The sequence below is a fragment of the Lissotriton vulgaris genome, chromosome 7 (genome assembly GCF_964263255.1).
Source record: "Lissotriton vulgaris chromosome 7, aLisVul1.2, whole genome shotgun sequence".
Lineage (NCBI taxonomy): Eukaryota > Metazoa > Chordata > Amphibia > Caudata > Salamandridae > Lissotriton > Lissotriton vulgaris.
The window spans coordinates 622815366-622840941 of record NC_141695.1 but is presented as its reverse complement, the minus strand read 5'-3'; the positions used below and the strand labels follow the sequence as shown (position 1 = coordinate 622840941).

The following is a 25576-nucleotide window of genomic DNA, read 5'->3' as shown; positions in this document are numbered from 1 at the left end:
TCAAATACTTAAAATTAATACTAATTCACCTAAAAGTGGGAAATTGCAACCACACAAAGAATACTGCTAAACAAATGTGAATGCTTAAGTTTGTTGAGTTATAAATAACTGAACAATTGCCAATACTGTTTTTTCTAATCTTTCTTTTTCCACTTCACATTTGAATTAAACGCAATGTGAATGCGAGACTTTCAATTCACTCTGAATTAATCACTTGTTTTATTTTCACTTTAAATACATTTGTTGGTTAAATTTCACCAATTTTACATTTTCAAAATTTACAAAACAAATACAACAATTTGATGAAACAATGAAAGATACATATTCACACTCATTCAATACTCACAGTCACTCAACAAGTCAGCCATTTATCCACTAGACATCCACAAACTACACTACCACACCAATTATTTACAATTAAATGTTAATTATAATTTTGTACAACAAACATAGACATTGAATTTGTCTAATTTCCTTAAGTTTGGAGCAAAGTTTTTTGATTTGAAAGTCTTATGGCTCTACAAACACTGGTCTACGTGTTTCGAACTCCCACTTGGTAGGGAGTTCTGATCAGGACCCAAAGCTTAAATGAGGAAAGCCTGGCTAGATTTTTGCCAACGCTCAACATACAGTCCAAAGGCAACCATATCCTTCTGACTTTTCAACTTCCTGTCTCGTACTCCCGGATCAGTGGGGTTGGCGTGTGCATGGAATTGGCACTCCAATTCCATGCACACACCATGGCTTTGTGCCATGGCTTTCCTCACTTAAGCTTTGGGTCCTGATGCGAACTCCCAACCAAGTAGGAGTTCGAAACGCGAGTCATAAGACTTTCAAATCAAAAAACATTGCTCCAAACTTAAGGAAATTAGACAAATTCAATGTCTATGGTTGTTGTTAAAAATTGAAATTAACATTTAATTATAAATAATTGGTGTGGTAGTGTAGTTTGTGTATGTCTAGTGGATGTATGGCTGACTTGTTGAGTGACTGTGAGTATTGAATGATTGTGGATATGTATAATTCATTGTTTTATCAAATTGTTGTATTTGTTTTGTAGATGTTGAAAATGTAAAATTGGTGAAATTCAACCAACAAATGTATTTAAAGTGAAAATAAAACAAGTGATTAATTCAGAGTGAAGTGAAAGTCTCCCTTTCACATTGCGTTTAATTGAAATGTGAAGTGGAAAAAGAAAGATTAGAAAAAACACTATTGGCAATTGTTCAGTTATTTATTGGTCAGTGGCTTGGCCTTACTGTTGGGAGCCAAAACCCAGTGGTGTTTTTTGTCTAAGTTTGTTGAGTTGGCAGCACTTAAACAACAGATGACATGTAGCCAAATTGTAATGTCACAATAAGCAATAATCTTGACATATCCAGTCTAATCCAATGTCGTGGGCAATGTTTTTTTCAAAAGTTTTTATAGCCATAACCAAGACTAGAACATACCCTTCCAGCTGGAAGGGCATAATAATTAAACCAATACATAAAAAGGTGAGATTAATGTACCAGGCAACTATTGCTTGATAAACCTGCAGGATGTTGATGCAAAATTATACTCCAAAGTTATTCTCGGTTCATTGAAGAATTGGATTGGGGTGACGGAATCCTTGCCGTGGAAAAGAGGGGTATTAAGCCCAGACACCCAACTATAGATCATTGCTTCAGCTTGTGGGCATCGGGACAGAAGGCACAGGAAACAACTGTGAGTTTATTCTGCTGTTTTGTGATTTTAGCTCGGCTTTTAATTTGGTAGACCGTAGTATACTCTAAATTAGGACAGTAGGGTATACCCCAATGTTTGCTGGCAATCCTGCAGGTATTGCACTCGAAAAGTTGGGCCCAAGTGGAGGTAGATTTGGAAGGGTCCTTTCAGGTAGAATATCTTCAGGAAATGGATTAAGACAGGGCTGTGTCCTGGCCCCCATGTTGTTCTCCTTGTTCCTAGCCGAACTCCCAGGGGTATTGGACGCGACCCAGTCCTTTTCACCAAAAAAGGGGGTTGACACATGTCCTGTCTGCTCTATGCAGACAATTTGGCAATCTGGATCTGATAATCACAATAAAGCAAACGCACCCAAACGAGGCTCTCAATTAGGAAAACCAGACATCAGTCATTCATTCATTTTCAGGATGATTCATGCCCCAATAGCTGTGGTGAGGACCCCAGAGAGGAATTTCCCCTAAAAAAACGGCATGGCCTTTCACACCCTTTGGGTGTCATGCTTCATCATGGCCACCCAGCACTCGCGAGAAAATGCTCTAGTGGTGGGCGGCCCTCGTTGTAATTGGAGGGACTATTCAAGGGTGTTCATGAGGGATGGGGGTTCCTAAAGGTTAAAAACCTCATACACCTGCCCATTTTTGAATTCTGTCATTTATTGGTGGGTGGTGTAGGCATGGTTAAAAATAAACATTGGAGACTTGGAACACCATTATGCGGTTTGTGCCCTATTTAAGTCAACATGCTTCAGCCCAGCAGGGTCCTGAAGATGGGTCTGGGGCTTTCTTCAGGACTAGTATCCTGTATGTTATAAGTTCCCTGTAGCAAGCGCAACACCCCCTCAGTGTGCATGCAACCATACTATACCAGTTCCTAATGGCTGGTCAGAGTCAATGAAAACAGAGACATAAGATCCATACAGACATAAGTAATACATTGTGCAGACATTAGCAATTGGGACAAGTATTTTGAACAAACAGTTTTGAGAAAACAGGTGAGACCGACCAGCGATTGTCTGTCTCGCAAGATTCAGCCATGCCACTAGTGGGGCAGCCTAAACACCTTTCAAAGGTTTGTGTGTGGTCTCATGCATACAACATGCATATAACGTCAGGTGAAAAAGGATGTGCTTAATTCTCACACACATGCGTATATCCTGAATCTTACCCTAATTTTAGGACAGATGTACTTCATGGAGGATTGGGACGAGGGGAGCTATGTAGTCACCCACTTTAGGAGAAAGACAAAAATAGTTGCACCAAACCAGCCGATTAATATCTGAAAGTGTTCTTGCTCAAGTGCTATGCATAGCCAATTGCATACATTTAGTGTCTTACTTCATCAAAGGTCTCTTCCTGCCAGCGGCACCTATTTGTGCATCTCCATCCTCTCGCCGGTACCTTGCTTTGCAACTGACCATTTTTAAAGAACCGGCTCAATGGAGCAACGAGTGGATGGTCACATGTGATTACGCAGCCGTGTACCTGGGCATGTCAGGACCTGAAGTCCTGTGTACGCCCGGTGTAATTGTTCCATTGGACAGACGTCATGGCGGATGCAGGTAAGTGCACACTGCTGCCAGGCATGACGGTTGATGAAGTCTCCTGGGGCGCACAAGTGCTGCTTCCTCAGGTTAACCTCTGATTGGCCTTGTCTAAGGGCATATCGGGGTTTGGAGTCCGGTATCACATCAATTGAATACTTTGCCAAGACTATATCCGACCAGAATGGGGTGGGACAAGCACCTGTATTCCAAGTTGGTGCCTGAAAGTAGCAACGCTTGAGAATCCTGCGTTCCATGAGACAATCAGGGATGGGATTCAGCATTCATTTAATGAGAACACTGGTTCTGCTTCTACTCTGCTCGTGGAATGGGAAGCCTTCAAAGTTGTTATTCGGGGGCAATGCCTGTCAGAATCTTCAGGCATACGGAGGACCTTATTGAGGAACTTTGTTGCTCATGAGCAGACTCTTAGGGATCTTGAGAGCCTGCGACCAGAGAGGCCTGATCGAACACAGGCAGTACTGGAGGCAAAGGAGAGGGTGGGTGAGCATGTGGAGCTCCTCCTCTGCTTCAACTATAAAGCCTACACAGTTAGGAAATACACAGAAGTGGACAGATCAGTTCCCTTGCTGGCATGGTTGGCCAACCCCGCTCGACACGGTTCGCTGACTCTGGCGTTGGTGACCCTCGAAGGTGCCCCCCTGTTATACAGGGTGAGATCCAACAATCCTTTGCTAACTTTTACTCCAGACTGAACACAGATAGTGATGCGATACTGGACCAAACGATCCATGAATGGTTAACTGTCCTTCTGCCTGGCAGGCTGACCCCAGAGGTGGTGAGGGCACTAGGGGAGGATATTTCAGAGGAGGAAATCCAGTCCAAGGAACCACAAATGGCCCATGGGAAGGTTCCGGGGAAGGACAGCCTCCAGTTGGAGTTTTATGCCCCTTAGCTTGACTTTCTCAACCCCTGCTTGGCAGCAATATACCAGCAAGCACTCACAACTAAGGTGTTATCCCCCACTTTGTGGGACACCCTTATTGTCCCCCTGCTCAAACTGGGGAAATCTCCTACTGATGTGGCTGTGTACAGGCCTCTGTAAATGTTGAACATTGACAATAAAATCTTTAGTGGGATATTGGCACAATCCTTACTACCCAACAATAGTGGTCTGATTCATACTGACCAGCCAGGGTTTTATTCCATGCTGTTGTACGGCTCTCAATATCCTGCGCCTGCTAGCGATCTTGAGGGATGTCCACTGCTGCTGGAATTGACCGGAAAGTAGGTTTGTAGATATCTAAAAACCATTAGAAAGCCTGAACTGGGGCTTTCTATGTGTTGTCATGCTTCGAATGGACTTATGCTGCCACTAGGTGGACTTGACTTTTTGCTTTATGCGGGTCATGCAGCAAGGATCTACACAGGACGTACAATATCGGGACCATTTAGGTTGGGGTGAGGCACCAGTCGGGGATGCCCGTTGCCCCCTCAGATTTTTGCCCTAGCTGTAGAATCATTGGTGCTCAGGGCCAGCATAGGTATACCCTTTGCCGGCATTCAGACTCACAGGGTTTCCCATTTTACCTCACTTCTATGTTGATCACATGGTACTTTACCTGTATGACCTGTGCTTGGAGACTGAGAAGGCAGCGTGTTCCCTCACGAACATTGGGAAGCCTCTGGCAATTGTATGAACTGGATCAAAACCAATCTGCACCCAGTTCACTTGGTCAAAGAGGAGCCCCGAATTTGCTAAGCACTCCCTGACCTCTTAGAGGGCAACATTAGGGTGGCGGTGATGCTTTGCGGATGAGTGTGGGGTTTTGGAAATCTTTGCCCCTATCAGTGGCATACCGCATAGTTGTGACTAAAATGGTGGTGCTGTCTCGCCTCTTATATCATTTTGTGGTATTCCTGCTGGTGATGCCGTGTGCTGCTTTCGGGAGTTAGACTCAATCCTAATTAACCTCATATGGAATAAGGGATGATTTTCGGGTCACACTGGCTAGGTTGTAGCGGGCGACAGCAGACTGTGGGATGAATGCCCCTGAATTCCATTCTTACTATCTGGTGATGCAACTACAGTGGTTTATTGGCTGGTTCCCAGGGAGGGATGCACCAGGGATGCTGAGATTGCCAGATACCTCTGGCTTGCCCCAGCTACGGGCCCTTGTGCTTAACTGAAGGCAGGTCCCCCATGCAGGGTGACATGACCTTGCAGTCCTCAGAACATGTTGGATGAGGGTGCTTGGTTGAGCGCGGCTAGGAGCCCCATATTTTCCAGATCACTCCATGCGCTCTATCATCAATCAGCTGGCTGGAGTCGAGAAGTGGTGCTTACAGGATTGGGAGACTGTGGGCCTAGATTCAGGTGGGCGCGGTATACATGAATGGTTTGTAGATTTATGTGTGGACTTTGATCTCCCCACGGGGCAGTTCCTGCTATATGGTACCCTGATTGCGGCGGTACACACAATCTGGAGAAGGAGAGGAGCAGAACCCCGGCTGATCCTTAGTTGCCACTTCCTCTGTGATACAACTAACACCTGCCTGTTGGTCTTTGGACTGTACGGTGCGCTGAGAGAAGATGTATGCTTCCCCCTCATGACACTCTGACCGCTGGGAAACGGACCTGGTATGACACTATAACTGATGGGGTTTGGGCTAAGATATGGAAGGTTGTGCCAAAAATTTCTCTTAATGCCCACTTGGCTCATACATTTTTACATCCTACATCAGGCATACCTCACGCCCCTGAAATTTAGCATCTATTTCCCATCAACCCCACTTGATTTCCCGTGCTGCCAATAATGCTAATGGAGATGTTCTCCACATGCACTGGGGTTGCCCTCACTTGACCCCATACTGATCTGAGATTGTGTGCCTCCTAGTGGAAATTACGCCCCATTCCTTGACGCCCACGCTCCAGTTCTTTCTACTGGGCTTTAACCCCTGACCTGCTAAGCACAAAGTTACTACCCAGTTCATGGACCTAGCACCTGTGATTGCCAAGCGCAGAATCCAGACGCGCTGGAAATATGCTGAGGGACCCTGGTTCGAGGGTTGGAGAGTAGATGTACTACAGTGTGCCACATGGGAAGGGGTTGCATTGCTCGGAGAGACGCTCAGGCATGGGACACCATACCGGCTGACCTGCAAGGGGGTGAGAATGAGGGTGCAGAGGTTGCCTCTGACTAGGGGGTCCACTGGCTGGCTGTCTTGCCTCTGTGGGGGATGGACCTCTCATGGGGACCACAAGATGACAACACCTAGCTGCCGACATTGTTTTCACTACCCTCTCGGCTGGTGACGGCCAGCGAGGGAGATCACCTAGCACAGGACAGGCAGGGAGGGCATGGGTACAGACTAGCTTCGAAAAGAGTAATTGTGATGGGCGATCCCATGACATGTTATTTTATGCATTAATTTTGCTTTCCTCACTATTGTTGGATGTCTGGGTTGAATCCTTTGCCTGTAATGGTCCGCCTCTGCTGTTGATTATATGTGATTGTGGACTCAATTGCGGTTCTATTGTATGATTCTGACAATGGAAATATTTATGGGAAAAAATGGAACATGCCAAGGCACAATTGGGCACTGTAGAGATGCCACTAACATAACATATATGATGATATTGAATCTTATATGTGGCTGTTCATATATTCTAAATGTACTATCCTATTGGTTATCTTATCATCTTTCGAAAGGCTCCCTAATGTGTAATAGGACACTGATAAAGGTAACCTCACAGCAGCCCTGTAATGAACTAAAAGAACATGCACTGGCATTTTTCAAAAGGTGGGGCATGATTGTACAAGTTACTAATGTACTTTTCTGCAGTCATGCAGTACAGTTACTGGGCCTAGGAAAGGATTCACCTCAAAGAATGGTAACAGTGTTCCGCATGGAAAGGCTTTTTTTTTTTTAACTGACCTTTAAAGATCCTCTATATTGTAAACCAACAAATGGTAAGAGTAGCCAGGGTTATTACTAAGTAGTCAGTTATTCACACCTTCAACAAGAACACCCCAAAGTTCATACGGTTCAGTGAAAAGTGAGTTAGTGTTGAATACATAAACAATTAAAAATAACAGCGTGATAACATTATATATATATGTCATCAAGACAATTGTTAAAAGGAGTAGCTACCATTTTGGTATCACAGAGGGGTATAAAGAACCAGGTCTTATGAGGTCTGATGAGGAAAAAGAAGTGTAGCAACACAAAATGATGATGGATGGAATGCTGAACTTTGTCAAACATTCACCCCAGTACAGAGATTTGGGCCTAAAACCACCGTTTTCTTTTTTTGCTCACCATGCCATTCCAGTTTGGACCCAGCCATATACAACTACCAAGCACAGACTGGATTGTTCACTTAATAGGGGTGGGGGGCTTGGAATTATTTAGAGAGAGACAATCAGGGCCAGATTTACAGCTATGTCTAATGAATACTGTGAAGCCACAGATTTTTGGTTTGAATTGTCCAAAAAACAAACCTTTAGAGTAACTCTTGTTCATAGTCTACCGGGTCCCAGAAGAAATTTCCTTAACAACATTACCTCTTTGATAGAGGATGAAATTTGCCATACAAACTTTACAGATCTTGAGGATCTAAACTTTCATTTAGGATCCAAAAAAGACAAGGACACCATAGCTCTGGTAGAACTCATGACTGCCTTTGGTCTGTCGCAGCATGTGCAAAACACCACGCACATGGCCTGCCGCACATTGGATGCCATTTTCTCAAACAACAGCTCTATCACTGATCTTGAATTTCTACCGCTTTCTTGGTCACATCATGTGCCCATCTTTTTTTTAGCTAAAATGTGTAAGCTTAGCCATAGGTCCTAATAACAAAGCAGATATTGGCTACCAATAGAGCATGGTCCAAAATAGATAGGAAACAACTACAGCTTCAACTTGCAGAAACCATACATACACATGTGGAAGACCCCGAGTTAGCTACTCAGAACTATAATAATTGGGTAGCGATGACCCTCAGCCAAGTAGCGCCCATAAAAAGGACCAAACAAGGTAGGAAAAAACCCTCAGTACCTTGGTTTTACGAACCACTCTGACTAGATAAACAACACTGTAGGCACCAAGAGAGGAAATGGAGACTCAATTATGAGGTCCACGAAAAGGAAGCATATAAACTAGCTCTAGCCAATTATAAAACTCTTCTGACTGAAGAAAATTGGTTTTTTTTACAGATTGAATCAGTTAAAACCCCATCTAGAGCAATATTTCAAGTAATAAATATGAAGCAACCAGAAATTAGGGGATTCTGCAACAGCCAAACCTGTTGTGACACCACTGCCCAACTTTTTAGAAATAAAGTTAATCACATTTATCACCTATTTCATTACCCGGAGAATATAACAGCACAAACAGGTATAGGGACCCATGAGAGTCCGACGACTAACAATGATCTTTGGCCTACTTTGACTAACTTCGCCCCTATCACAGTGACACACTCCTTGAATTTTATCCAGACTACTAAATCAGGGTCTCCTGAAAATCCCTTCCCTCAATCCGTGCTAAAATGAATTCCAGAGAGTGTAGCCAATGTACTGAAGAATATCTTCAACTCTATGTTAAGTACAGGGATCTTTCCCACTCCCTGGAAAAAGGCTTCCAACCTTCCGCTTTTTTTAAAAAACACTCTTGATCCAGAAGATCCATCTAACTACAGACCTATTTCCAGACTTCCATTTCCAGCCAAAATAATTGAAAAAATCATGAACAAACAATTAAGTCAATTGATTTTTAGAGACCGACCTATTAGATCCAACACAATTTGGATTTAGATCAGAACATAGCACTGAGACTGCCCTTATTAATGCAAAGGATGAATTTAAACTCATCCTAGATGAGGCATTTGATACTGTGGATCATCCTACCCTGCTTTCCCGCTTGGAAGACCTACGCATAAAATATATAGCCTTAGAATTACTTAAATAATTCCAAAAAAAATAAATAGGGAAAACACAGTGAAACTGGACAATTTTAATTCCAGCACTTTCTTCCTTCCTTGCGGGGTGTCAGAGGGATCTTCCCTTAGTCTCACCCTGTTTAATCTCTATGTAAGAGGCCTCGCCCTCTTGGTTCAGTCCTTTGGTTTCTCTCTTACTTCATACACAGACGACACACAGATTATTCTATCTGCAGCCAATGATGCCAGGTACACCAGGCATCAGATTCATAATTGCATGGGAGAGATTGACAGATGGATGAATAAGCATTATCTCAAGCTTAATTCAGATAAAACTGAAGTGATTTTTCTGGGAAACAATCCTCATTTCTGGTCGGCCGCATGTTGGCCAGCGGAACTGGGCGCCTTACCCCAACCCACCACAAAGGCAAAAAGCCTCGTGCTAATGCTTGACGATAAGCTTAACTTTAGTAAGCAAGTCAACGTGGGTCTATCTTCCTCCTATAATACTCTTAGAATCATAAGAAAAATGATTCACTTTCTCTCTCAAAAAATTCTAAAAAACTGTCATATCTTATTTAATCTTATCTAAAATAGATTATTGTAATGGACTTTATATTAATCTTCAGGCACAATAGCTTAAGAATCTTCAGGTATTACAAATTGCTGTCGCTAGATTACTTCTCAGTCTTCCCAAACATCACTCTGTTCCTAAGCAATCAAAGAACTACATTGGCTAACTATGAAGAATTGCATAAAATTTAAGGCACTCTGTCTTACCTTTAAAGTGCTTTGTGCCACCGGTCCAGAGATCTTGAGGAAAGCTAGTTTGTGGTACGCTCCCAACAGAAATCAGAGATTAAGTGGATCCCACACAGTTACCACCTTCAGATTCAAGAAAACCAAATGAGGTGAAAGCAGCTTTTTGGCGGAAGCAACAAGGGAATGGAATCTTCTGCCATCACATATAAGATTAGCACCCTCTCTACAGGTTTTTAGAAAGATTTTGAAGACATGGCTTTTCGCTCTATAGCCCTCTGTCTGCCTCTCTCTGCTTTGCCTATCATTGAGCCATCTCACAAGGTCGGCCACCACAGATTGAGGATTCAAGTCAAGTGGATGATATTTGCCATGTCTGTCTTTCGACATGCCATTTTCCACATATTTAAGGATATGGGGGCTTCTGTGAGATGACAATATAGTGTTTGTCTAAGTCTGATGGGTGAAAATACTGAGGCGCTCAGGAGGGCAAGTTTAGGTTGGAAGAGTAAGGATGAACTCTTAAGGGTGAGAAGTGCAATCTATTGAAAGGAACTGTGGACTATTTACGTCACAGAATTTGTGTTATGGATAAGGCCAAGATGTTCTCTCGTGGAAACCATTAGAGCAGCTCCTCAACTGAATACAGGCAACTTATCGATCTCTGCAGGTTTGCTAAAAGTGTTGCTAAATTCATTGATCAATGTTTAAAATATACAACAATTACAAAAGGTATTACAAATAGATGCAGACTATGGTAGGTTTATGATAAAAGATTCCAATATGGCTGAGCCCACACTCAAACTATTTGAGGTTTTTTAAAAATCTGAATAATCTGGGGATGCTATTGTGTTTGGGGTTAGGACAGTGGTGTGAGAATAAAATATATTCTGTTATTAAATAGGATTTATTAGCTACTGTGTCGGTGGTACAACAGTTTAGACATGTGGGTTGTAGGATTTAGGGTTTGAATATGTCACAAGCAATCAGTGCATATGTTGGTGTGAGAAGGACTGTGATTGCACATATTAAGGTAGGTAGCCTAGAGGAAGCGCATATGTGTAAAGGTTTGTGAGTGAGTTAAATGTTTGGAAAGCAAACAGTAAATACTGAGGGTGTATCTGACTACAATGGAACCAGTAACAACTCTACTGGGTGCTGGCACAGGCTACATTCTCAAATATTCTGACTTCATCAGCATCTCTTTCTCCTCCTCAGACAGCTTTGCTCTGGTTCTATTGCAAGGACTGCGTCCAGGTGCAGCATACTCTCACCAGGTAAGAGCGGGCGCAAATCAGCACGAGAAGGGGTCACGATGCGACACTGTGCCAGGGGGGATCTGAATTGGATGTTAAATGTGTGCACTAGTGTGCAGTATTTCTCCAGTACTCACTAGTGTGCATTCATACGACGGCATACTTGGAGTTCTCCTATAACTAGTCTTCTCTAATGGTGTTTCATCGCACGTCACAGTAATCACAGGTTACCCCACTTAGCTCATGGGGCCCATAGCGAGCCCCCTTAATATCCTTACCACCCTGCAGTTCTCTCTTCAGGGCCTGGCATTGTTATGGTTCCCAGCCTTTGGTGCTATTTGTGGTAATTCTCCCTCCCGACTCCTCCTACCCCATCCTCTGCTTGTAGGGGTTCCCTTTAGACCCTGATATTTCCATACGCCGAGTGTTACGGCCTACATCTCCAGGGTCTCCTTTAAATGCCGCCTCATCTTGGTGTCCTCCCTTTACAGCCTATCCCTGGCAGTACTGCACAGTACGTGCATGCATAAGTTAATAGGTTCAGCTAAGCAGATGTGTATAGCTGGGTGAGTGCCACTGGTGTGTTGGACTTGGCTGTGTTGATGGATTTGAATACCAGCTATTTTACAATCATCATTATTATTCTATCATCAGCACATTATTTTTAGTATCATTATTGTTATCATTACTAATAAGAAAACTAGTGCACTTTTTTTATTCGATCTGTATAGATATAATGCTGTTGTTTAATAGTAATATTTTAAATCATAATGGTAACATAATTGTGAATATTACTGTTACCGTCATTGCATCATAGATAGAAGTAGAAACGCTCCAAGCCTAGTAAACCCTTCTAATGGTTGCTTTTCAGATATGGGCTGATGCTTACTCTCGCTACCGACCTGCTCCTGTGGACCCTGGCAGTGGTGAACGACTCCATACATGAGGAAATGGCATATTTTTCCAAATCGGCCAATGATCAAGCGCCCCCTGAAGGCAGGTGCTGCTATGCACTCCCTTTTTCGCTTGTGCTTCTCCTAGAGGAGGTGACTCTTGATAATGAAGCTATCGCCCCTGAGGGCCACAGTGCCCAGAAACAGCTCCAGGGGTTAGAGGGATTTCTACTATAAATGCTTATGTCATGGGTGAGGATAGACTGTATCTCCTTGTTAAATTTAGGATACTTAGCATTACTGCCCCAGCCAACCTCGCTTTACAGAGTAATGAAGACTGAGGCAGCTGACCCGGTGTTCTGTTCGCAATTATGAAAAAGTTGCGCCCCGATGACAAATACCTCCCAAAGGGAAAAATAAAAAAGTGTATTTACAAAAAAGAAAATTTAAAAATATTTCAATGTTAAATATTAATATAAATTTTACAGATTTGTTTTAAATGTAGAACAAAACAAAAATGCAACATCACTTATAATTTAAATTTAAAATGTAATAATTTGGAACATACTAAATTAAAATTAAATTATTTTTCTGGAGAATCATTTGCCAAAAAAATCCCACCTGAAGTGAACATAAATATTGTTATTGCGTATTAAAATCGTTAAAGTGATATGTAGAATTAATTAAAAGTAATCTCAATACATTTTTAATAAGATTAATTTTAAATTCATTTTCTAATGCAAAAAATATTATTAACATATTTTAAAATAAAATAATAAACAAACATAGATATTTGTAACATTAAATTATATGTGCATATATTTTTAACTGGTTTAAATAATAATATTTAATTTAATATTGTTTCCTGTGGGGTTGTAATTGAAAGGCCATACCTCCATTATTTTCTATGGAAGGGTTTTGTAGAACCAGTTTGGTGCTGAACATACTCCAGCTCTGATTTGAAGTACATTTACTGCTGTTTTAGATCCTTTTTGGCTGTAGTAAATTTAAAGTGCAGTTTATGTAAAGGAATGGGCTTACTCTTTTGTGGGTGGCTGCATGTCCCTCTTTAAATCCCTCCCTAACACTCCGTAACCCCTCCTTACTCCCCCCTAAGTATGCCCCTTTTTCCACCACTGCCCCGGCCCCTCCCACATTTGCTACTAAGTGACCTTACACGGGTGAGGATCTCTCCACAGAAAAAATGGGAGAGGTGAAGATTTACACTTGTAGGTTTGTGAATTTCATTTTATAGTAAGCAGGACTACTGTAGTACTACCAAGAGTGCTACAAAATTCAGTTTGTGAATTGGGCCTATTAAGTCTGCACTTGCCTTTACCACATAGAGGTGGTTAGAACTTTGGATATAATATCATGGTAGGGAGATATTTTTAACTCAATATTGTGGCACAATACCTTATTCGACTCACATCAAATCCACGAATATCTCCCCATGTTGCCGCCCTCCACCCAACTACCCTCGAAAGCAGTCATGAGAGAGGCTGCACATACGTCTCAAAAAGCATCAACTTGAATTGCTGCTGCCTACAAAGAAGGCTCCTGCTTACTGTGCCAGACTCTGGGAAGCTGCAATACTTAATGGGTTTCTCTTTTGGTTAACCTGTAATATCTCTTGCCTTTGAGCCACTTGTGCTTGCCGAAACAATTGATGGAATGTACAGCTGGTTTTAAAACATTTTAGAGGGTAGGTTTTAGCTCCCAGTCCAGTGCTTCCCTCTATTTAGAGGGAGACCTCAAGATCTCCCACATCCAGGCCTCGTGCCCATTCACATCCTCGCTTGGGCCCTTTGCTGACGCGGATCCTGCCTTGGTGCCTGTTCAGTCACGCCGCCGTCCCCTCCATGCACCTGGATAGTTTTAGAATCCTTGGGTGCTGCTCTACCCGGATCTAGCTCTCATCCATCTCCGAGATAACTCAGAGTGGCGCTTGCTCAGGAGCTAGGCTTTGCACCTCCAGTTCCTCTCCCCAAGTCACAATGACTAAACATCAGGTTTATTCTACCCTAAAAAGCCCTGACCTCTGCTCCCCCGAACTTTCCACTCAAACTCTCTTTGCTTACATACAACCTTCAACTGACTTTTCCCAGGCATCTCTTAGATCCATTCCTTCCTCTCTCAGCGCAGACACACAGCCAGACACAGTGCTTTCCCACTCAACTGGCCACATGCCATAGAAGATGATCAGCACAGTCCCTTCACATTAACGAAAATGCACCGCCCCATTAAAGATCCTGGGTAAATTGTATTATGGCACTTTCTAGCGAGGATCGAAAGTGACCCAAGCACACACACACCTCCCTAGTCACATAACAACCTACAATAAATGACAGTCCAATATGCATATTTTGGAAAGTTTTAAACCGTGATCAACACATCAGTATATCAAATCACCACATGCACAGAAGCTACAATAGCAGTCACCTGAAGAACAAGTTCCATCTGTTACCCACCTGGGAGGCACTGCCCTGTTTTCTGGAACTCTAGTTTTTCTTCCGTGATTTTTCACAGGATACACAAGAGTCATTTCACAGATCCAAAATGTTCTCAAAAGGAAAATGGTGCATCTTCACACAACAAAGCTGTAGCAGCTCTTTCGGTAGAGGAGGCCAATGGAAACAGTCCAAAGCACTCCCTACCCAAGAGTACATAACACACTTTCTGTAGACCATCAGTAATGTGCATTCTTTCCAGATGTTAAGATCACATGATTGGACACGTGACCACAAGTAACCAATCAGTAGTGTCAAGCTGGGACAATAACTACAAGTGGCAATTGCGCCGCTTTCAGAGCTGACAGAACGCAGTTGCAAGGTGTGTTGAGTGATGGAGCAAGATTAGCTGGACATGGAGGATGTATGTTAGAAGGTCCGTAGGGCACAAATCAATATTAAGAATTATTATCAGGTGAAGTGCTGGCCAAAAGGTGAGAGATAGCCATATGAAATCTGCCAGGGACCCACACCCTAGGTGACACAGTTTAAGTAGACCATACCTACTTCAATCGATAGACCAGGTCATGTGCTGAGGAATACACACAGGAAACACTGACGGAGTAGAGGTGGTCTGTCTATAGATTAAACAGAAAATATGTCAGACAAGTCGAAAGGCTGACGTGACTGTGACCAGGTCAGTCTCACATCAGGCTACCTGTATAGGCCATTCAGGAGCGCCACCTTTGAGAAGGGTTCTCATGACACTAAATGCCTGTCCTCTGTTCCAGACACGAGAGGCGCCTTTATGTTAGTAGTGTTTTGGGATCTACCAAGACTAACATCACCATGTTACCATACATTTTTAGAGCCTCTTAACTAACCTTTCTCCTTTCATTCAACAGCTGAGAACAGCAGCAGCTGCAACTGCACGGGGAGGTACTACTGCCATGTCTTCTACCAGGGCTACCTCAATCTCTACCCATTTAACCTGGAATACAATCTGATTGGCTGTTCAATGATCTACATCATGTGGAAGAATGTTGGTAGGAGGGTGGCCCACCACTCCACTCATATTTTGCTCCCCTTCAGGCTTCAAGGTGTTCTCTTTGGGCCCCTTTTGGGCACCATAGTTCTGATGACTGGTGCGTGTGTCTTCATCTTATACCAGATCCATGCAACATCCTCCACCCTGACACAGCGCGAGTTTGTCTTATACTATGGCTACCACATTGTGTTGCTTCCTGTGATGACCATGTGCTCGTTGGCTGGGACAATCATCCACAGCCTGGAAGAGCGGCAGCTGGACCCCCACAAGAACCCTACACGGAGCTTGGACACGGTCTTGCTCCTGGGGTCGGCCCTGGGACAGTTTGCCATCTCATATTACTCCATTGTGGCCACGCTGGCCACTAACACTCGAGATCTGAAAAACAGCTTAAATCTGACCAATTCAGTCATTCTCATCGTCCAGCACATTGGACAGAACATCTTCATCATTGAGGGGCTGCGCAAGCAACCTCCAGGAGCAGGCACCATCCACCATCAGCTTCACAGAAGGAGCTCCGCCCCTGGGCCGGCTGTGATCTACCAGGAAGCTATCCCACCAATCACTGGACAAGAGTTGGCAGAGGAAAAAGGGAAGGAGGAAGCAAATATTGGTGAAGAGGTTGCGCCAGGAGGGGTCAAGCCAAGGAGCGCCTCCATCTCATCACTCAGAAGGGCCTCCCAAATATACCTGCAGGCCTACAGCAACCTGAACTGGAAGCGCAGGGCTGTGAAAGAAATAGCTCTCTTCCTCATCCTGTCTAACATCATAGTAAGTAATACGCCCCCTCTGTCTTCCTCTTTGGGGGTGAGGGGGTTCACAACTATCCTCCCCTATCTCTCAAAATGGTAGATTCCTGTGAGATGGAGATATTTAAGTGTGCCTGGCTAAACCTGGCTAGTGGCTTTGACCTGAGCTGTCCATACTAATTTCATTCTGTGCTTTTTCAAACTGACTGCTGAGGAGTGTGTGAGACAGGGGTGGTGGAACAGTTTTCAGAGTGGGGGCTGTGCCATTAATGTTGAGTCCTTGAAGTCATAGGGATTGTGAAAAATCCAACCATCGCACAAAGAGCAAGTGTTGCAAATGAGCCACGCCCATTCAGCAGGAGAGTGAAAAGAGTCTGGTATGTAGTCAGTGGAACATTTTGGAGCAAATTGATGGAAATATTTTACTAAAGCATTATGTTGTAACTCACTGTAAATTACAGACAGCACACTTTCCATCGAAATGGCCCTTAAATTTGCACAAACATACACTTTTATTGATTACAAAAATATAAAGCAAAAAAACAATGTTTATGGAAATCAAGTTTCAGCAGATATTTCATTTGTGCATCTTCAAGTGAAGTGTCTTGATTTGTTTTGATCCCATCAAACTCGTTGTTTCCTTCATACTTCTGAATTACAAACAATGTGCATCATTTGTGCTTTCTTACCTGCAGATATATTGTAAAATATTTGAAAAGAGGTCAAATGTCAGGCCATATCTTCAAATAAATCACTACTTTTTCTTTTAGTATGGAGGTTGGTGTTTACTTTTCTTTCTCTGACAGCAAAGGGAGAGATATGTAAACTATGTGACAATCTACAGGGAGTTTGGTAGGAAAGGTTGTAAGATGTCAATGTTTCTCAAACACAACAACATTTAAATTCGAATAAATGAACTGTACATATTTTGTAAAATATATCAGCAGTGAAGAAAGCACAAATGACGTACAGTTTTTGCAATTCAGAAGTGTGATGGAAACAAAGATTCTCCAACCCCCATACATTCAACATTAATTGGGAAAACAGCGGGGCTGATTAACATGCAACAAAAGCTCGTCCGGTGCTCCCACATTGGAACCTTTTAAACTTTCAAGCTGTACTCCCCCTTCCTCCCTCAGAGCAGAAGTTTTGGTTATTTTTGGCTAGCTATTTTGAGGCTCACAGAGACACACCTTCATAATATTATTGATGTCATCGAAAGAATCTGAGCAGGAGAGATGCCAGTGGTCCAGTATGTTCCATAACTGCAATGGTATTTTAGACCATTAGTTTAGGGCTTGTTTATTATTATAGTATCTTAGTTCTTGTTCTTTTTCAAAATCCCTTCTGCCTTATGCTGGATGAATATTTTATTGATGATTGAGCAGAGGTGTAGGGAAATAACTGCAATGGAGTACAGCCTTTAATATTAACATTCTCAACTGAGCTAATTTTGACCATCAAACTTGCAGTCCTGGCCTGGGTTCAGCAAGACCAAAACTCAAAACTGCTTGACGTGTACATAGATAGGAGTTTGATCAAAAACGGCCTAGATTGTTCTGCCAACAAACTCTAATGCTTAAAGGCAGAATTATTATTGAATTTGTTTTCTTCAGATTTGGAAAGTTGCGTAAAGTGAGCTGACAACGCATAACTGAGTTTGTAAAATGTGGTAAGTTTGTGACCAATAAAGTAAATCAGAACAGCTGTTCTACTCTACAGCATTGTCCTTGCTGTCCCTATCCTTGGGATAGAACTTGTAATAAATCCCTATGTACTGCGGATTCTGCCCCTGCCTGCCTCTTTGCCCACTCTTTGTTGGTTTCCTGAGTACATGTTGTGTATGATGCGGCTTTTGCTTGTGCTTGCATTGGATCTGTGTGTGCAATAGTGAAGGGCAGAGACAGGAGTGTGAAGAATTCATAGGACGAATGGATGCTGTAAGAGCTCATCACTTTGTCCAGATCACCATTTGAGACCTCACCTGCATGATGGACGTTGGCCAGTAGCCTCCAGTCATAGCAGACATCTTTTATCAATCCGATAGTCAGGCCTGTCGGTGTCATTCATACTTTGTCTGTAATGCTGCACAAATTCACATCCATTATGTGTGTCAGATCCCTTTCTCTGAACACCACAAGAAGCATCTTTACCAAGTACTTCGAAAGGTCAGCTTGCCAGATCTCGTAGGTTTCGGTATTCCATGTGCGAGTTGCAGTCCAGTACTTGTAGTCCTGTTTCTAGATTATAACTTCAGTCAAGGAATGCAGATTAAGAGAAGATGGTTCATCCAGGAAATACCAGACAGGTGACAAATGGTTCCTTCCTACAGCCTGGACATGGTCATCAATAAACACATATGGGCAAGCGGTCTTTGGGTATGTCTTTGCCATAATGGGCCAGAGTATTCAACTCTCACCTGTGCTAGTTCTCCTGGGATACATGCGGGACATCACAGCGGGTTAGATATTACACAGCACTGACATTACGCCCAGAAAAGAGACAGTTTGCCGTGCAGTGGTGATGGGGTATGTCTTCGACCACTAGAAAATAGTAAGAAAATGGTATACTGAAATAAGAAACTAGAAATGTAAAAGACTCCACTTCCACAAAGGTCCAGACCGAATGATATGTGGGAATCCTGAGACCCTTTGATGTGATCCAATACTGCTCTGACGTAGATCTCTTAAGGAGAAACAATTCATTCAATCATCCAACAAGCTACTGTAATTGTGTCTTCTACTGCAGGCTGTCACTAACAAGTTGCAATCGCGTACGATACCTGACCAGGAAAAATGCTGTAATTCTCCGCACAATAGGATTACTGGGCAATTTTAAGTGCTATTCAGAAAAGAACATCACCTGTGGAAACGCTGAGCTTGCTATGGAATGTGATGAGAAGTTTAGAGACTCTGCTGCATGTGAACCGCATTTGTTCTTTGCTGAAAATCATATTGTGTTAATTATGGAATATTCCCAATTAAAACATGAATTCAGAACTACTGGCATCAGAATGCAAGGAGAAAACGTCGAATGAGCGAGCCCTTTAGCCATGGATTTTGGAAACTTGAGAGCTCTGGGTTTTCAAATTGATGCATATTTGCGAAAACAATGTATCCTGTACTAGGTTTCCCATTTATACATCATTATCATCTGGTCTTCCCGCCTACTCGCTTTAACTGATGATGGGCTACAACTCCTAGGATGCTGTGACTTGTTAAATGAAAATGCAGGGCTGTCAACATAATGTTCAACATTTATGGATCAATGGTGCGAACCCTAACAGCACTGGAGAATTATATGGGAGCAGGGCCACTACACTCTTCATCAAGGCATCTGTACATGTCCCGATCATGATGTCGGATTCTGGGTACGCACCGCCAGTATAAATATTCAGAGTGATCTCATCAGGCACTTCCTACTCAAGTCACCCCACTTTTCTGTGCAGGAACGCATGGACGGGTAGAAAATATCCTTCCTTATGTTTTATTGTTATGCTAGGAAAGCCGAAATTCTGCATGGTCTGCCATCTGTATGGTGGTACAAAGCTTATGGTGTCTGGGACCTTCTCGCTCTGATGTTTAGCATTACGTCAAAATCTGAAATTGGGTTTAGTTTATGAGCTGTAATATAAGCAGTGTAGTTGCAATTTTTGTTCTCAATAGATGTTTTACTAATTCATTTGGTAATGTATTGATTGTATTATGAAGTTGAATGCATTTATGTGTTGTATGGATTGGCTTGTCCATTGCTACACATGCTGCCATGTTCTTGTTTTGAGTAGAACATGGCATATTTGTGAAACAATTGGAATTTGAAGGCAGTTCAAGGCGGTTTTAGTGTAACTAGAACATTGTAGGTGGATATTAGGTTTCACATTTTGGTGTATGTACTTAGGGGCCAGACCATGTAGTGCTTTGTATACAAGTCTCAATAGCTTGCATATGGCCCTGTTTTTGGAGTGTACCACCCTGCTTTGTGGTGGTATTTTGAAGTAGGGGTATCTAGGTTGATCATACAAAATTCGGGTTGCAAAGTAAAGGATCTTATCATGCGAGTGGTTTGCTATAGGGTGCAGTGGAGCTAGAAACAGGAGTGCTGGTCAGCTGCAACAGGTCCAGAGAATATTGCTGGTGTGCCGCAATTGTTTCTTTACACTTCGAAATGTAAAATTTCATTTCAGCACCCTGACTCTGAAAATTGTCCCATCACCACTTTTGGCATGTGTCTTGCTCTCCTGAATTTCAGTTTTGTTGGAAGACTCACTTCTTGATGATGGGCAGCCTGAATCCCATAAGCGTTCGACGCCTTCATCTACTGGCGCAAGGGAAGCATGAATATGGGTCATTCACTCTTCTAATAATAACATCCTTCCAATTATCTAGTCGCGGTGTACAGCAGACCACTCAGTCCTTAGGGAAGGAACCCCCAAAGAGTGATCTGAAAACCCTAAATCATGTCATCTTGACAGTCAACATAGACAACTCTCAAACCTGCCTGAGGAGTGACCACAGACCTTGTGCCAGAAGAGGTAAGACAGGTTACACTTTCTTTGCTCCAACAATAATCAGATTTTCCTGTGATGTGCATCAACACTAAAAAGTTTTCTATAGCTGCTCTAAGTACAACTGCCTGCCTGGAACCATTAGTGCCGTTCTATCAAAATTATATGCAAAGGTAGTATTGTTTTTAATTAAACAATTTATTGCAAACATAAGGCCACCATGTTTAGGAGGCAGCAGGCTTTCCTTTGTTTTCATTCTTTTTTTGTTTTTGTATCATATGCTTGCAGTAAAAAATAAAAAAATACATAACCACTTCAACAGCTTTCCAAAGCCAGATCTACGGGCTTTGCCAATGCCGTCTGGCTCTATGCGAAAATAGGCTCCAAAAGGCAGGCATTTGTCCTGGGGAAGAAAAAGAAGACTATTCTAAGCTTTTGTCAAATAAAGGCAATACAACCTACTCATCAGAATCAAATATGGCTGCTAGAGTGTTTACAAAGCGCCCCTGGGTTTGAGACTGTGTCTTTTGTTGTACTATCCATATCAGCTTAACTGTGGTTGCATAGCCTATGCTGGCTCTTTGGTTACTTCACTCCTTTTCCTCTGACCCTGTGTGTTTATCCATGACTTTTTGATGAGTGACTACTGTGCTTTTCTTTTCACCAGCTGTGGATCATGCCAGCCTTTGGTCTGCACCCTCAGTTTGAAAATGGACTTGAGAAGAAGTTTTATGGCGAACGCACTTGGTTTGCAATCTTAAACTTTGGTTTACCGCTGGCTGTCTTCTACCGCATGCACTCAGTCGGAGGACTCCTGGAGGTCTACCTAACAGCCTGATCCACTCCTGCTTCTCAAAGACCTCAACACCCCACAGTCTGTTGCTCCTTTGTGGTCGCTGAACACACACCAATGCTCTTGTGCTTTCTGACAGGCCCATGAGCTTCAGGAGCTTGATGAGCGGGAAGCAGGCCGTATGCCCCTTGTGCCTGCTGAGCAAGCATCTCGTCAAGTCAATGCCTTCTGCACAAACATTTAAGATCCTCCCCGTGACTGTTGTGCAAACACCCATCTGCGCTATTGTGGATTAATGTTTATTATTTCTATATGTGCCAACAAATGCCTTGGGCTTAGCTTCCAGGCGCAAGAAACATTAAGACATCCATCCAATAATTAAACGAACTACGACAATAAAAAGAAACCATTTAGCACAGTCCATGATCAAATAAAATGACGCCGCAAGAGTGAAAGGAAATCAAATACGCAGCTTTTGGGCATTTAATAGGTAAAGTAGATCTGGAGCGCCTATACCGAGTCTACCACCTAAAACACTTTCTGGTGCTGGGCCTGCTGAGCACACACCTGCTCCTTCTGGGCCTCCTCGGAAGTCACCAGCTCCACCTGTGCTGGATCATCAGACACCAACCATCCTGCCTCTGCTGAGAAGACACACATAACCCCTCTTTAGCATGTTGACGCCAGATTTCACATGTGCATATCAAAGAATCTCCAGGTTTTGGCAATGAATAGGAGAGATTTGGCAACAATTAAAGTGCCTCTAAGACACAAAGAAAAGTTTCCCAGGACCATCCATATTTTCTTAAACCATTTTAAATGCACAAGGAAATTAGTAAACTCCTGCCTTAGGTTCATCGTTGAAGCTTTGGCAGCCAGATAGAGATTTTATAAACTTTGTAATAAATTTTTATGTTTTAATGAAATATACCATTTTGGTGGCTACAAAGTGGCAATCCTTGATCATCGGATTGTTTGCACCCATTTAGTTCCATAAAATTCACGTTTGCCGACAGATCTTAGAGTGAGACAAAGTGACAAGCTCCATGGTATGCTGTTGATTCTGCTGATTTCATGTTGCCCCTAGACAAAGTCTATCTTCTTTTTCTATTGTGTGCCTTGCTGTACCCCACTAATTCTGTACAGAAACTTAATTTGATAGTCTCCTTACGTTAACTGCAAGAGGGATGCCTTATCTCTCTTTGCATATCTTCCCTACTGACACTACTTTGTCTTCTTTAAATAATTATAATTCCCATCCACTCTTTTGCTATCTCCTATCTTGCTTGTTCCTTTCTTTAGCAGCCAATAATCTATGCCCATAAGGTGGCCTGGAAGGATCCGCGATAATGTTACCCGATGGTTGACCAGCGCAGCTGAAAGAGATAAACCACAGAAGATACTTGATATAGCGTGCCGAGGTGTGCTTGAGACCACTCCTATTCATCTAATTTACCAACAGCAACTGGAGCAAATGCATGGACGGATTTTCTTGGAGGCTCAAGTCTAATCCCAATGACCACTAGTTTAATCACCAACCCTTGGGTTCCAGAGAACTGTGCTACATACCACAGATCACTTAAATGCCTCCTAAGGGATAGTAAGCGATCAGGAAATCCAGTTACACTACAGTACAATAAACTTGTTAGGCTGTGCTGTGGTGCTCCGTTGTATGTGCATGCCTGTCTGAATGCAGGTGTTTAACTGTGATTAAAGGGGCCAGTGTATTTCCATAACCAGAACATACAATCAACAAAATAAGTACATATACAACGGATTCACTCTTGCTCTGTGGTGACATTAGAGGGCATAGTCTTTCAGCTTCATTGATGGTATGGTCTTGGGCGAGGCTTGAGGTGGTATTCCGTTCCTCCTCCCCTCCAAGGGTTCTTTTGACAATCCAGACTACTGTCAATTCAACACCTACCTAATTAGATCTGCCTCTTCCATGAACACGGATGGGGCAGTAGCATCAACCCCAGGACAGCCCGTCACACACAGAGCTTAGTAAAACGCGTCTTTATTCTTCTGCGTGTAACCGCAAACTCAGCATTCTAAACCTGCATTAGTTTCACTCTGCTCCATTGCTTACATCACAGTTTTATAGAGTCCATCTGGAGTCTACCGGGGGCTCCGCCGTTATGGCAGAAGAGCATCTCCCCGCCTGCTTCCAGTGGAGCAGGCACACACATTCATACAATGGTAACAAATACAATTTTATTATGTGTGGCAGGGGGCGGGGCTGATTAGTGCAATTGCACTATTACTTCAGCCCCCCGGCAGTGCACATATCAAATTGACTGGCTGCCTACAGCCGGCCAATCTGGCATGCGCACTTCAGAGCATGCAATCTCAGGGCTCAGACAGAGCTGAGGAATTGCAGCCGCAGGCCCCAGCCTCAAAACGAGTACTGGGTTAGCCTGCTCCAACAAATCCTGGAGCTGCACTGCAGCTCCCGGATTGGTTGGATTTGATTGGCACAAGGAGGGAAGTCCCTCCCTTTCCACCCCTAGACAGAGGAGAGCGCCAGAAGAGAGATATGGCGACCAGACCCAGTGGCCAGCAAATCAACATATATATATATGGTGACTTTTTTGGGGCATCGCGAATCACCATATTTTAATTTTGCCGGCCGCTACTGCAGAAGCCACAACGGTTCCATCATCACAAACTCACACGACACTACAGGGGCCACCAGCACTAGATGTTCAATGGATATTGTTCATATAATAAAGGGGAAACCCACTGCTTCAAAGGAAGTTATCTAACTATACAACAACATCAGTATTTCCCTTGATATCACTTGCTTGTAAATAACATTACATTAATATTAGAGCACCAAGGCAAAAACATTTTATATTGTGTGTGAATCTATAACATTATGTAAACCGAAGCTCACAAATACAATGCGATATAACAATGCAATTTCAATGATAGACAACCATAAATCAATGTATTACCTATAAATAGTGACTATTGCTCTAAACTATGTGATATATATGCCATATGTGATGGCACAGAGCACGTAGTCAGCGAACAAGTGCAAAAAGCTCACAAAAATACACCAATGTGTATGGATTTGTGGCCGATTTTTAGTATAAAATTCTATTCTTCATAATAGCTCTAAACTAGACTCTTTAACAGTCAAAAAAACATTTTTTCTAGATGTTTTGACTCCTGGCAGTGATCATTTGGCCAGGCACGTCATCAGGACAGGTAATTACATAGCACCCTTGGCTGCCTGCAGTCGTTAGACTCTCGCTGAACACAGTGCAGAGCCTGATCATATTAGAGCACGTTTTTTGTGATGCTTTGTACACCGCTTAACATTTTTTTCCAGCAATTACAATGGCTGTTTCACATGTTTAGCCCCCTCGTGGTCCCAGACCAATTCTAACAGAGGTACGTAATTACCAGACCTGATAAAGATCCTGGCCAAATGTCCACATGCAAGGGTCAAAGTGTTGACAAAAAACATTTTACATTTTTTGCAGAACGATTATGAGAAGCTAAAGTGAGTGGGTGGTGAAAGTTCCCTATAGCAGTAGATTGCACCCTCAGGTGCTGCCCAGAGATAGAACCCTGCCAGCCAGATCCAAGAAATGTGGTTTGGCATGCCTGTCAGGGTATCATTGTCTATCACATTACAGAGGACAGGGACAGACACAATGTGAATTGAGTTCACAAAAGTGTCACTTTGTGCTAGATCCTTTGTGTTGGGACCAGTCTACGCACCTAATTTTACTCAGCTACCCTTCCCTCCTCAAGTATCCAGAGTCCTTACAGAGTTTGGGTCTACTGCGATAATCCTTGGAGGAGACTGGAACAGGGCACCAGACTCGGTTCTTGACAGGATCAAATCGATCGATGCACAAAATGCCAAAGCAGTGCTGAGGGATGTCCTGTGAGATCACAACTTACTCGATGTATGGAGACTTACGCACCACCTGT

General features: G+C 42.9%; 1 protein-coding gene across 1 annotated transcript in view; it reads left to right on the top strand.

Moving 5' to 3' along the window:
• Nucleotides 1-24703, top strand: part of OTOP3 (otopetrin 3) — a 120242-nt gene extending 95539 nt beyond the window's left edge. The window contains exons 4-7 of the mRNA XM_086930797.1: nt 11151-11209; nt 12060-12184; nt 15437-16350; nt 21500-24703. Coding sequence (XP_086786923.1) covers nt 11151-11209; nt 12060-12184; nt 15437-16350; nt 21500-21670 — 1269 coding nt within the window. The 3' untranslated portion in view covers nt 21671-24703. The remainder of the gene's footprint in view (nt 1-11150; nt 11210-12059; nt 12185-15436; nt 16351-21499) is intronic.
• The last annotated feature ends 873 nt before the right edge of the window (nt 24704-25576 follow it).